Source organism: Dermacentor silvarum, chromosome 1, assembly GCF_013339745.2.
Source record: "Dermacentor silvarum isolate Dsil-2018 chromosome 1, BIME_Dsil_1.4, whole genome shotgun sequence".
NCBI classification, from domain to species: domain Eukaryota; kingdom Metazoa; phylum Arthropoda; class Arachnida; order Ixodida; family Ixodidae; genus Dermacentor; species Dermacentor silvarum.
The window spans coordinates 387639291-387654358 of NC_051154.1; the positions used below are offsets into that span (position 1 = coordinate 387639291).

The following is a 15068-nucleotide window of genomic DNA, read 5'->3' on the forward strand; positions in this document are numbered from 1 at the left end:
CACGTTCGGGTGCAGCAACCGCCGGGAGTCCCGGAAAGCGCTTTTCGCGATACCAGTTAAGCGGAAAGAGCGACAGCAAGCGCCGTGCTATCTCTGGCTGCACCGGATAAAGAGCGACAAGTTCACTCCCACTTGGTGAACTTGTTGATATCGCAAAGCTGAGAAGCTCCTTGCGGTATTTCATCGAACTCTCTAAATGCCATAATGTGATGGAAAAGCTTCTTTGTGCATTTGCTTTGAAGACTGCGGTTTGCCTTGGGTAAACAAAGCGAGGAGATGCTCAGAAATATTCAGAACCGAGAAAAATGTGGCTCGAAGAGCGACATTACGGGCGGCTGTGTCAAAAATAACAAAGTGTAGTGAGAAAACCACTGCAATAAAGATCGATCGACCTGTCAATGTTGAAAATTAAAATATAGATTTTCTCATGTGTTGTTTAAAACAACACGAACATGACCTGCTTAATTCTGTTTTAGCATCCCTTTTCTTGTAGTGCAGTCAGGGACCGTTTATTTTCGTAGAAATAGATCTGTATGAAACATTTCGTGCGTGGTTAAATCAGTAGCCACGTTAGAAAGCGATAATATCCACGCGTATAAACGATTTTGTGGCAGCGCTTGATACCTAGTCATCCGAAAAAAAAAAAAAAATCTTGGTGTGGACACACGAGCATTGGGATCGCTTTGCAATTAGAAGGGGTGGCGCACAGTTGAATGCTTCACTTTCGGAGTGCAGTGGCCGACCGATTTTCCGAACTTCGCGGGGACTGAAAAATCGAGCAGTCCTCAAAACCGAACAGTCCGAAGAACTCCCCCCCCCCCAAGAGAAAGAAATTATGAGGCTTAGAGCGTCTTAAGAAAAATTTCCTACTTTCGCTAAAAAGGCGGAGCATCAATTGCGATAGCCAATTAATAGACAGCGATACGAAGTAAGGATGTTAGTTTTATCAGCCGTATAAAGTTGTAAATATGCGCTTACTAACTAAATAAGCACGGTGTCACGCGCGCACAGGTTACATGAACACATCTCGCTCGATGACCGCGGGCATATTGACCTTCGCGCTGTCTATTCTCTCGCTTCAACGCAAACGTCGAAAAAAAACGAAAAAAAAACCGGCGCATACGAAGCTAGTGGCACTCGGCGCACGCCCTTTGTACTCATCGCAGATCGCGGGCGCACACTTCGGCCACATAGCAGATCGCTTTCAAGATACGGTGCCTGCGCGGCAGCTCCGTCGGCAGCCGCAAGAGCAGAATGCAACCATAGATGCAACTCCCCACAGTCTCCGCCGCCTTCTCCCCGTGCCCCGCGAGCGAACGAAGTCCGCGCGCGCCTCCGGCCGCCTTCCTCTCTCGCGTGCGTGAGAATAAATTGCAGTATCTGGCTGACCCTCGCAAGCTTTCACCCGCACACAGCGTACGGACCGAACAAAAAAAAGAAAAAAAAAGAAAAGCAAGAGCCTCGGAGACAAGGAGATAGCGTGCGTTTACTGATCTTGAAGGCTATACAGGGGGCACTGGAAGCCAAGCCAGCGGAAAATCCAACATGGCAGCCTCCAAGATCGGGTAGCGTGGCTCGGAGTAAGCGATTTAGTCCGGAAAATCGAACATTGGCTCCTAGATTCGTCCAAAAAATCGCTCGCGAAAATGCATTAGCTCTATGGGAATCCTGCCGGTACATCTATGAAGTCCGGAATATCCAACAAGTCCGAATTTTTGGAGTCCAAAAAATCCGTCGGCTACTGTACTTGTAATTTACTTCGTATCTAGCTAAACGAAATGCGGTTTTGTTTGTGGATTTCACAGGGCCCACTGCGGCAGCCATCGTGCTGTTCTTCACTGTAGCAAGCCTAGAAAACCCGAGGAAGAGCTGCTCGTCTTTTCCGCGCAGTGTTGCCTGCGCTCGCTCCGGCGGTTGCGGTACTTTCAAAGTTCCAGGTTCCAGTGACTTTAGCAGTGCCACGCACGGCGCCGACGCGGCGTCTGCCTTGCAAGGCGGCTTGACGGCAAAGTGCGGTTTCTGCCGAGGCTCGCAGCTTCAAGATTAATTGGCGATTCATCGGCGGACGTTATCTACTCCGGAAACGCAGCTAGTAGCTTGTTTGAAGCGCAGCATGACGTACTGGGTATAATAACTGCGTGCCGCCAATGTGTCCATCATTTCTGTTTCTGGATATTACCGATGACATCTGGGAAAACTAGCAATATACGAAATGATATCAATTTGTGTCTATGTGTGTCGCATGCACACAAGTGCATTTTTTTCTCCACGAGATCTGCAATAGATGGAAATGTTTACGAAGCTTCTCGTGAGAACATAAGAATTATTCAGGTAATTGAATGTAAATTTCAAGTCGCTATTTCGAAATACTTCAGGATGTGAAAAATCAGCTGCTCCAAGCTGCTCCAAAATGCCAAATTGCCTGCTCCAAAGTGCTCCAAAATGAAATTTCTGATGCTCCAAAAATTGCTCCAAATCATAAGTTCGCAGTAGCATCACTGTAAAGGCTGTAATATTTACCGACTCTTTAAGCGTTGTTAAAGCGTTATCGATGCCGCAAAAACATAAAAACCCTGTAATTATCACCCTCTACTCACTGATCTGCTCTGTTTATGCATCTAAACAACAAATCATAATATTTATTTCGTGATACTGTCAATCCCATCAGGGATTTTTACAGGAGTGGGTTACAAGGGTTTGTATACATTGTGGAACAGGCATTCACATAAGTATACAATAGGGTAACTACGCAGAATATGGTAAAGGTAACGAACCTATGATAACAGCAGTGAGTAGGGTAAAATGATAACACATAATCAACTTTTTTCAGTTACATACCATGTACTGCAAAAAAAGAAAAGGAAAAGCACATGAGATATAAGAATTAATATCATCCACAATATCACATCTCAGGTTTCCAATTTACCCGGTAAGTAAAACAATGACAAATACAGTAATGATAGAATCACTTATTCGTTGCTGACAGCACAGTTTGGCCAGCAAGTTCAACAAATTTTTGAATGGTAGGCTGTGCGACCACCGTCGGTGCTAAAGCATTCCAGTCACGAATAGCTCGCGGGAAGAACGAATAACTAAATGTATTGTTAGTGCAGAAATATTCTTGGAGTGTAAGGTGATGCTTATGACGGGTTTCTCTAGACGTATTGTATGAAAGGTAGGTGTCAGGATCCACTTTAACCTTATTATGCAGGATGAGATACAAAAATTTGAGTCGGTACAGCATCGCACGACTGGTTAGTGTATGAAGGCCGATCTCGGACAGCATTTGTGTAGGCGAGTCGGTGTATCTGTATCTATTACAGATAAAACGCGCCGCTTTTCGCTGGACAGCCTCAAGCGTAGCTATTTGATTTTGCGCGAACGGAAACCACGCCACACTCGCATATTCTAAGATAGGACGTATAAACGTCACATAGGCCAAGAGCTTGGCTTCCTTCGTAGAGTATCGCAAAGCCCGCTTTAGAAACATTAGCTTTCGCATCGCTTTGCTTGCCACGTGCTCTACATGAGCCGACCATCCTAGATCTGATGATATGACGACGCCCAAGTATTTATACTGAGTGACAATATTAAGGATGATACTATCATAGCCGTACGGAAAACTAAGTTTGGATTTCTTTTTTGTTACCGACATTGAAACTGTTTTATCAAAGTTGATGACTATTTGCCAGTTCTCACACCATTGGGCTATCAAAGCAAAATCCTTGTTAAGACTAATTTGATCTTGTCGGCTTAATAATTTTCTATACAACACGCAGTCATCTGCAAATAACCTAATCTTGGATTTCACCTGACTAGTTATGTCGTTTATGAACAGAAGGAACAGGATAGGGACCAGAACGGAACCCTGGGGTACACCAGAAACGACTGGCATAACTTCAGAAGTGTGGGTGCCTAACTGGACAAACTGGCGACGATCAGATAAGTAACAGTTAATTCAACGAAATATTGGCCCATCTCCTAGTATAAGTTTAAGCTTTAAAAGCAGTTTAGCATGGCAAACACGGTCAAAGGCCTTAGAGAAGTCAAGGTAAATTACATGTATTTGTATTTGGTCGTTAATTGCTTTGGCGAAATCGTGTAGGATCTCAACAAGTTGGGTAACTGTAGACCGACCAGTCCTGAAGCCATGCTGGTAGGGATGGAGAATATTATTTGCCTCAACGAACTCTGTAACGGATTTTAAGATAATATGTTCCAGGATTTTACAGCAAGTACATGTGAGAGAAATAGGCCTATAATTTGATTGACAAGAGGTATCACCCGATTTATGGACTGGCACTATTTTTACAATCTTCCATTCTGCCGGAAGGCATTGTTCAGAGATTGACTTATTGTACACAAGGCACAAGTATTTGCTTACAGGCTCGGCATAGCGTTTCAGGAAGCAGTTCGGGATTCCATCTGGACCGTTACACTTTTTATCGTCTAAATTTAGTAATAGTGAGAGAACACCTGCTTCAGTTACGACTGGTGCGCTTAGCGCCTCGTTTTTCTCCATATTATCTGGCCTGTAAGCATGCGTAATACCATTGTCCGGGGCAAATACAGAATGGAAGAATGCGTTAAACGCGTCTGCTTGTTGCTTTTCTTCGGTCGGCGATAACGGTTTTGGAGGGTTATCTTTGTGCCTGACGTAACGCCAGAATTTCTGGGGTGATTCCTTGATAAAGTTGCTGAGCGTTGTACTGCAGAAGCGCTGTTTTCCTGCTTTTGTTTTTTTTTAGCAGTCTGTTTAACGAGTTTATTTTTTGGCAGAAGTCTGAGACTGGGCCTAATTTGTTAGATTTCCTCAACCTTTTTATTCTGCGTTTTAAATGAATTATTTCGCGTGTTATCCATGGGTTCTGCTTATTAGTGTTCTTTTGTATTTGTGGGACAAATTGCCTCAAGCAGTGCATAACATGTGCCTTGAACAGTAACCAAATTTCATCAATGCCAGCCGCTCCTTCAGTGACTAGCTCGTGGAAGTCCTAGTACTCGTGGGCTAGGTAGGTCATAATAGCATCATCGTCTGCTTTATTGAATGCGTATACACGCTTTTTAGTACAACTATGGTGGATTTGATTTGGAATAGTTAGCGTGCAAAGAACCATGTCATGATCAGATAATCCTTCAAGAATATCGACGTTATTTTTTCCTTTCAAAAATAAATTGCTTATGAAGATAAGATCTAAGATAGAGCTTGAAGCGCCCTGTACACGGGTAGGCTTGGAAACTATTTGGGTCAGGTTAAAGGTAAACAGAATACTCAGCATGGTATTGTTTATTACATTGGTTGCACTCAGAGAGCTCCAGTTAATATCTGGGAGATTAAAGTCCCCTCCCATTATTATGGCGTTCCCCACCATGTGTTCATGCATGTACTCTAGAAGCTGCCGAAGATACGATACGTCAGCTTGGGGGGGTCTGTATACTGCGCCAACACAGACGTGGCTCTGGCCCAACTGAATCCTACACCAGACCGCCTCCACACCTGGGACATCCGGCATCACTGAGTAATTTATGCATTGGCGTAGGAGCAAAGCAACACCACCACCTCTAGTTGTCCTATCTTTTCGGACGATGGACTAGCCCGGTGGAGCCACTTCATGGTTTCCAATGTCAGCATGTAACCATGTCTCTGTCACGCAGATAATGTCAGGTTCAAGAGCGATCGCAGTCGCCTCCAACTGTTCGATTTTGTTCAAAAGGCTGCGCGCATTAACATTGACAACAACTAGGGCCGACAGCGGTTTCGTGTTCGCTTGGCTGGTCCGTTGTCCATGCTTTCGTTTTTTGTTACTTCCACTATGTCATTGGTTTGGTCATCCCAGGTGTAGAGGTGATTATTTATTTTGACTTTATCGTAAGACAGAAAAACTCTATCTTTCTGGTTTCGATGCACTTTCGTTCTTTCCCATAGCTTTTTTCTAATTTCTCTTACTGCGGGCGAAAAATCCTCGCTAATTGAATATTCCGTTCCCTTGAGCTTTTTGCAATTACTAAGTATGTTGGCTTTATCCCGGTAGTCAAATAACTTCAGAATGACAGGCCTGTGTTTGGGACTGTCAGCTTGCTTTCACCCAAGACGGTGGATTCTTTCGATGCCAGCGGTTTTTATTCCTAGCTTATCTTCAAAGATTGTTTTCTCAACAGCATCGAGTAGATCTTGGTGCCCCTCGTTTCCTAGTTCCTTCACACCGTATACTACAAGATTAGACCTGCGGCCTCTGTTATCTAATTCGTCGACTTTTTTAGTCAAGGACACAACCAGATGATCGAGTTTGTTAATCCTTTCCACGCATTCCAAGACCTGCTTTTCCATTTTGTCTATTTTTTTCCAGCTTTTTATCTATCGCTCCTAGCTTTTGATTGGTCACCATTTTTTTCATTCTTTATCTCCTGGATGTCTTTTGCAATCATTTTGAGCTGCTCTTCAATCGTAATGTCACCGGGCCCAGGGTTAGTCTCGACATCCCCTGCTAGTAGCAACAAGAACCGCAAGGAAGCCGACAAATCACAGAACCATTCAAGCAAAGGGTGTGGGCACGGCAGCAAAACCAGGCAGACATTACTGCTACGAAAGGATTTGCCGAAGCGCTTCCTCACCTGGATGGCGAACAAGAACGGATTTGAGCGATGCATCTTGGCATTGCCGCTGCGCCCACTGAAGGGTCCCTCGCAGAAACGGTTGCTTAAATAGGAGTCCCGTGACGTCATGGCCTTGTCTGATAGAGTTGCACCGGTCGAGAGGACGTAGCCGCTGGCACCATCTGGTGCCAGATGATAAGGCCAGTCATGTCCCGGGATCACAGGCAGGCGGAACAAGTCTATCGATGAATTCTCTGAGGAAGGTCCGGTTGAAGTCAGCAGCACACCAAGCGTAACTTGGATGGCGAACAAGAACGGATTTGAGCGATGCATCTTGGCATTGCCGCCGCGCCCATATGCTGGGTGCCTGGGCATAGAGACATCGAGGGTAATGTTCTTGCCGACCAAATGGCCACATCAATAACGTTGCACACTATTAATCCTACCGCTGCTGTCCCTGTAACAGATTTGAAACCTTTCTTGCGCAAGAAACTGCGAAGCCATTGGCAATGCTTGTGGGATGCGGAAACAAATAATAAGCTTCACTTGATTAAGCCACAGTTAGGTTTCTGGCCCACTGCATCAAAAACACGGCGAACTGATGTCCTATTTTGTCGCCTCAGAATAAGACACACATATGGTACCCACAATTTTCTATTGAATGGTAATGATCCTCCAACCTGTGGTAGATGTGGCGAGAGGCTCACCGTTCTTCACGTCCTCCTGGAGTGTAGGGAAGCCGAGAGAGAGAGGAAGAAACATTTTCCTCTGGCATACTGCTGTTCTATCCCTCTCCATCCCGCTATGTTTCTTGGTAAAGAACCGCTTTTTAATGCCAAAGCAGTCCTCGCTTTTTTGAGTGATGTAGTCCTACATGTTATAAGCCCAGTAAATACATAGTGCATCCTCTCTCCAGAGGATGCAGCCGCGATAGAGTTAAGTATAGCACATGCCTCCAGGCCCTTGCACTTCAAGGGTTCTGTCTAGGCAGAAGTGTGTTTTGAAAACTCCCGCCTGTGACTTATTTTAGTATATCGTCCTTTCACAATCCATCTCTTGTGTCCATAGCACACCTCATTAGTCATTGCCATAATCTTATTACCTACCGATTTTACGCACCTTACAGCGACTGTTTTTAGGCCCCTTTACAGCCATGCCACATCTGTTTTATCCACACCTTATAATTCACTATTCATACCACTGACAAGCCATTATCATCGCCTTGGCGCTCTTTGGCCACATCTGGCCCTTGCGCCAATAAACTCCTACAATCATCATCATCATAGAGTCAGCATCGGCATACTTGGTAGAGTATCAGGAACGCTATCATCCGTCGACGTGTCCAGTGCTAGTCGCATGAAATGTCGAGGAAATTAAAGCATCCCGGAAAGTAATCGTCCAAAAATAAAGCCAAAGTTTATCAACGGGGTCCTGCGTGCACGTACGCTTGCCTATGATCTCGTCAGTCCGTCTCTGTACCACTGTCATGCTGTCACCACAAAAAGACGAAAGTACAATTCATGCATGCACCGAATCTTCAACCTTTGGCAAACAGGACCGCAATATTGTAGCAATGCCTTTTCCGCAGCCTCTCCTTGCTCTTGCGTTATATGGTATCAGCCTACAGATAACGGCGGATGATAAGGGTGGCATGTAAAATCAAGTGGAATGCATCGCTAAAGAATCGCCGCGCACGAATCGACCGCACTATCATAGCCGAATGACGGCAGTTTTCTTTTATTTTTCGATACAGTCACAGCTTGTCGGCGAAGACATCGAGGATGTAGTCGGCGCCGCTTAAACGTCGCCGCGACCGTGTCGCGAGTTAACACTTCAATGTATAAACGCTGGACATGCGAAGCCAACCCGAATGCACTCCCGAATGGCTTGCCGGAGTTCGCTTGCCTGATGGTTTGGGCGCGGTTGGTGCTGGATTAACTAGGCTTCGCAAGTTTTGGTTTCCAGGAGGTGTCGGCTACATGGCCGACCACCATGCTGCGGCGATGCCAGTGACGTATCAGTGCCAAAATATTGCTATTTGCGCTCAACTCGGCGGTCAAATTAAAAACCAGTCGTGCAGGTGGAGTCCGAAATATATAGAATGGCGTACCTTAAGGCGTCCGAAATTTTGGTCGTACTTATACTTCAAATTTATGGGCCAGTGATGGTGCCTCAAGGTAGTCCGAATAATCGAGCTAGTTTCAATTGCGGGTGGCGAAATAATCGGTCGACGCCAGTTGTGAATCGGCCAGTTGCTGAACAGAGGCTTCAGCATTACAAAGAAAAACAGACCGTTGTAAAGTACTTGGTGTCGTCTGAAGCAATGACTGAGAATTACGACGGGCTCATCAAGGCTTGCCTGGCTCAGAAAAGCATTGATGACATTGAGTCTGGCCAGGCGTTTCTGACTGATACTAGAGCCTTGCTGAAAACATAACAAAGTGCCAGCTGTCAATGAAAAAAAATCATACAATGTAAAAGGCAACATCTGAGCACCTTCACTCAACTTGAAATAAACTAATTACAGCACACTGTGTGAACAGGTTTGTTGCCTTCATTTAAATTAAAGGAAAAATCATGTATTTAGAGGCAGAGCAACATTGTTTTGCAGCAAGCAAATACTTTCTGGAATAATGCTTGTCAAATTTAAGTGTTTGAACTAGCTTAGGATTTGTCCAGCAGCTGGCATTTATTAGCTCCAAAGTGCTCCAAAATCTAAATCTGGAAGCTCCAAACTGCTCCAAAATTAAGATTTTGCTGCTCCAAAAATTGCTCCAAATCTCAGTTCGTCAGTGGCATCACTGTTTGAGGAATTGTGAGCACCAGGAGGTGAATGTAGCTAATAGTTTTTTAAAGAGCAGAGAAAATTACGAAGCGTTTTGGCACAGCATTCACAAAATTTATGCAGCTACTAGTCACTGTGCATTAAAAGATGCATCAATTTTTGCACGCTTCAGTCCTTGCTACCGCTTTTTTAGGATTGCATTGTCCTTAAAACACAAGCTTTGCACGAACACTTCAGATCTTGTTTTTTTCTGAAAAAAAATTCTTAAGAGCCTGCACAGCTCATTCTGTTCCTTAAAGTGTAGTAGCTGCTTCTGTAGTATTCAAGTCTTGAGTTGCCTGATCTTGCTCATCTTCTTCTTCCTTGTTACAGACCTCTGCAGCAATGTTTTCCACTGTGTTATCAGGGCAAGTGGCAACATCACTGTCTATGTGCACATACTTGCACATACTTCTTTAATAAGCCCTGCTTTTCAGTGGCATTGTCTTCACTATCACATTCAGGCAAATCCAGCATGTTGGAAGTCTGGACCCGCGAAGAAAATCCTGCATGCCTGAAGAAGTTTGCTATGGTACTTGCTGTCAGTTGCCTCCATGCGTCATGAATGATGTAAATGGCACGATCAGTGTCTACCAATTCTTGGTCCTGGTTCATGCATACCAGCATCCTCTGAAGGAGACTCTTGTGGAAGCAGACATTGAGGGCCTGGATAATCCCTTGATCAATGGGCTGTACAGTGCTGCGGTATTGTCCAGCAGGAACTCTTAACTGAATCGACTTCAGTCCAGTTACAGTTCCATGTCCAGGGCAGTTGTCAAGGCTTTTCTGCCACGAAAATCGTGCATCCTCTCAGTGGATTCACTTGCTGAAGAGAGCCACCATCATCCACGCTTTCATGTTTGACTGGCACACGACAGGCGACATTGCGGCGAGGGTTCTTTTACTTCCCGATGACTAAAAGCTTCAACTTGGCACTACCAGACATGTTCATGCCGACGCCTCTTTGCTAAGTTTTCCACCTGCACACCATTCACTTTTAAGGGTGATCGATTTTGACAGCAGGAGCTTTAAAATAAATGCTTTGTCATTGTGAGAAAAGAAGAGGACGATATAAACAGAGCGTTCTGAACGGCGCGAGCGCGCGAGGCACGTGAGCTGAGGCATAATCGAGGGATGAACAGCGCTGTCCGTTGATTATCGACGTGGCTCCGGGCCAGGAAGGTCGCATCTCCAGCTACGCTCTGGCGACGGGAGACTTGGGGGTCCGGCCGAGTCCGTGACGTTGGCCGTCCAAGGTGTGGCCGTCGACCTCGGCAAGTTCGAGCGAGGCTCCTGGACTGGCTGCAGCCTCTCACGGCAGGACCGGGCACCCCAGAGAGGATCCCCCTTCCGCGGCAGACCGGCACGTTCGATTCTCCTCGGGACACCAGGTCGGCACTCACGAAGAGGTTGCGACACATCCCAACGCTAGGCCTATCCAGGTGGGCCTAAGCAGCACCAAGCGCCATCGCTGACGCGCGCATCACCGACGAGATACCGACGAGCTCACCACCGACAAAAGAGACAACGCGAGACGTCGGCACCTACGGCACTCTCAACGCTTCGGACGGCCCGACACGTGTGCGACAGGAACTTCAAGACGACAGTCCGCTTTACGACACAGTTAAGCCGAGGCCAGGGTGGCCAGACTTTGGCAAGCAAAGGCTTCAACTATTGTTCTGAACGGGTGGCCCTCCTTATGGGTCTTGACTGAGAAGAACGGCCGAAGAGTCAATGTCTTGCATTCTTTGAGGTTCTTTGCTAGTTTGGCGAGTCCCATGTCGTGACATTCTTTCTCTGTCTTTTTCTTTAGCTGCCCTATTTTCTTGCTTTTTACATTGCACTTCGCGAAGTTTTTCAAGATAGCTTGCATTCCTAAGGTTTTGTAGTCTTCGGCATTCAGTGCTACGAAGGCACTTGTTTTGTCCGGGAGTAGGAGCTTGAGGTTTTCGTTTTTCAAAAACGTTACGACCTTTCTGGTGCCGATCATTCTTTGGTGACGAAAGTCCTTCTTTTCCCCTGCTTTTACCGCTTCCTTTATACACGCGACCTTTTCTTGCTAGAAGGACGAGGCAGCAACGCACGCGGCGGCAAGCTGACCGCGAGTCGACTGACCTCGAAGTCGCCATGTCTGCAGATTGGTTTCAAGATACGGCGCGTGTCGCTGCACCAACCACGCAGTTGCTACCAAAGTACAGGCTGCCCCCACCCCCCCCCCTCTCCCTCCCACGCTGCCTTCCCGCTTTCCTCCTTTGTGCGTGATTCGGCTGACTGTCGCATGCTTTCACTTGCACATGCAGCATATGGCGTGCAGGGATGATATTTTCACCCTTGGACTTTATACGGAACATTGCTGGACCAGACGGCAGAAATGCACCTGGAGTGTCCATATAATTGCTGCTGCAATTATATAGGAATGCCACCCATACACTTGTGCCTGACCTGCGTTCATGAAGTGAAACATCACTTGCAGAGATCTTGCGTGTTTCATAGATCTACCCAGGAAAGAGAAAAAATGTAATACGGCCGAGGAAAATAGTGTGATTAACCTCACAAAGCAAGATCTTCCTCGGCAAGTCCTGCAGGTTCTACAGAAAGGACCGAAATATGCAGTGCAACAGAAAGCGACACCAACAGAGTACTTAGGCATTGTGCGAAGCGTCGCGGACAGGGCCCCAGAGCAAGAAAAGGTTGCGTGTATAAAGGAAGCGGTAAAAGCAGGGGAAAAGAAGGACTTTCGTCACCAAAGAATGATCGGCACCAGAAAGCTCGTAACGTTTTTGAAAAACAAAAACCTCAAGCTCCTACTCCCGGACAAAACAAGTGCCTTCGTAGCACTGAATGCCGAAGACTACAAAACCTTAGGAATCCAAGCTATCTTGAAAAACTTCGCGAAGTGCAATGTAAAAACAAGAAAATAGGGCAGCTAAAGAAAAAGACAGAGAAAGAATGTCATCACATGGGACTCGCCAAACTTGCAAAGAACCTCAAAGAATGCAAGACATTGACTCTTCGGCCATTCTTCTCGGTCAAGACCCATAAGGAGGGCCACCCATTCAGAACAATAGTTGAAGATAAAGGAAGCTGGCAACTGGCCCTCGCTAACTATCTAAAAACCTGTCTCTCTGCTCTACCGGTCGACGACCCGTTCAAAATAAATAACTCACAGCAAGTCCTTGATTTCCTGGAAAAGTCCCCCCCAATACAGTGTTTTTAAATCGATGTCACAGAACTGTACTACAACATACCGAAGGATAATGCAGTGAAGACAGTCGAAGATTGCGTCGACTTATATGGTTGGGCAAAATTTCAAGACGTTTGCAAATGTTCTGTGGACAATTTTCTATACCTCCTGAGAACGTACCTAAATTCCGCGTATATCGAATATGAAGGGGAAATTTTCGCCCAGAAAGAAGGAATCGCCATAGGGTCGTGCTTAGCCCCTGTGTTGTCAGATTTATATCTTGCAGCTGGTAACAGACGACTGACAGAAAAGCTCAAGGACACTAGTGTAATACGTTGTTTAAGATATGTAGATGATTATCTTGTATGCACCGAATACAGCAGACTTTGTGCTACGACTGTGAAGAGTGTGTTAAACATGTTCCAAGAGGCACACAGCGGCCTCTCTTTCACGCACGAACTACCAAAAGACTCAAGAATACAGTTTCTCGACCTTAAAATAACCCTAACACAAAGTCACACATGTTGGTCATATAAAACGAGAGGGGAAAAACAAATCTTGCGCTACGACTCGAGCCATTGAAAGGTTATAAAAAGAGGAATAGCTAAATCGGCTATCGAACAGGCAATTAAGAAGTCCTGCATTCACGCAGTCGCAGATAGCCTTAGCACACAGATTAACAGACTAAAGATAAGTGGATACCCCGACAACATGATAGTGCAGATTGGAGAGCAAATGATTATGCAAATCACCCGGCCGAAAATACGAGACAGGAATAACAAGGACAAACATAAGCGAGCTGTAGTTGTCCCTTACGTTCACAACCTCTCACACCGCCTAAAGAAGGTAGCAGAAAGGCATGACGTAAAAGTGCTCTTCTCAGCACCGATCAAGTTAAGAGGGCTTTGCAAGAAAGTGAACTCAGAGAACAAAAAAGCGCAAGGACCATGTAACGTAACACACGCACAAAAATACATAACCTGTGAAAATAACGTCGTGTACAAGATTCCACTAAAATGCGGTAAGGTATACGTGGGCCAGACGGGACGCTGTCTGAACGACAGGCTCAGAGAACATCGGTACGCATGCGAACAAGTAGCAGCATCCAGCAATCTCGCCATGCATCGTAGAACGTGCAAATGCACAGCTCACTTTGACAAGACAGTTGTCGCTAAAGAAAAAGACAAAAGAACTAGCGAAATATGAGAGGCTTCAACCACTTTACCGGCCAGACTGGAGCTTGTTTCTGTGCTATGTGACTTCACTGACCTCTATCCCTCTAAAGTTCATGACTTAACCATTTTATCGCTCCATTTGCTGCAGGTGGATTGGTCCAAGGTGACAGTGTACTACAGGGTTGATGACCTGGGTGGCGCCCTCTGCACGCCTGTCCACCCTGAGATGAAAGACTGTGTGTAAGGTGGGTTGTTTAGGCATCTCATTTAACTGATGCTTTGTTTTTGTGTATGGGGTCACAATTTGGTTGCACAATAAAACAGTCTCAGTAAAGGTCTTGGCAAGCAGACAGTTGTAATCCTCGGAAGGGTGTTGGGCTCCTACCTGTATGAATCAATAGTGTAAGCTACAGCCTATTGCAAATAGGTAAAGACCAGTCAGCTGTTGCTAGTGATGGCTGACAGGTATTTACTTTCTTGCTCTGAACTGTACCTCCCCGCAGGGGCGTCTGCGTCAGCAGGCGTTTGGTGGTTTGCGACACCACGGACCCGAGCACATGAGGATTGGACCCTCCTGCGTGTAGCCGTGCTTGTTGGGCTCGGTGGTGGGCGGCTGGCGTCGCTACCGAAATCAAATAATCTTTTTTGGCTTCGACATCATTTCCACGCCTCCCCGATCGCCCTCTCTCTAAACGATGGCGCACCTATGAAACCTTGCTGTTTTCTGCAAAGAACATTGACAAATTTCCACGGTTCCATATTATCCACACTGAATGCCCAGAAATGACAGCAAGATTAGTCTTACCTTTCCTTCTGTCGAAGTGTCGTACGGACACAATCGGACCAGGTTACAAAGCCACAAAAATGGCCAGTGGAGACCTTCTCCTAGAAGTTCAGAACAAGACCCAGTATGACAAACTGAAGACCCTCCTGTCCTTTGGCAGTACTCCTATAACCGTAACTGCACACCGCTCCTTGAACACAGTTCGTGGTGTGGTATCTGACAGTGACCTCTTGAATCTCACCGAGAATGAACTCCTTGACGGATGGAAAGATGAAAATGTTATCCAAGTGCAGCGAATCAAGATAAGGCACAATGACCAGGAAATACCGACAAAGCACTTAGTCCTAACCTTTGGCTCCAGTATACTCCCAGAATATATCCAAGCAGGCTACATAAAGATACGTGTCAGACCATACATTCCTAATCCTCGCAGGTGCTACAAATGCCAGAAGTTTGGTCATAGCTCCCAGAGCTGCCGTGGCTGAATGTCCTGCGCAAAATGTGGTG

At 46.0% G+C, this 15068-nt stretch overlaps 1 protein-coding gene across 1 annotated transcript in view; it reads left to right on the forward strand.

The window, feature by feature from the left end:
• Positions 1-15068, forward strand: part of LOC119446191 (fatty-acid amide hydrolase 2-A-like) — a 334649-nt gene that overhangs the window by 311126 nt on the left and 8455 nt on the right. The window contains 1 exon segment of the mRNA XM_049663200.1: positions 13926-14015. Coding sequence (XP_049519157.1) covers positions 13926-14015 — 90 coding nt within the window.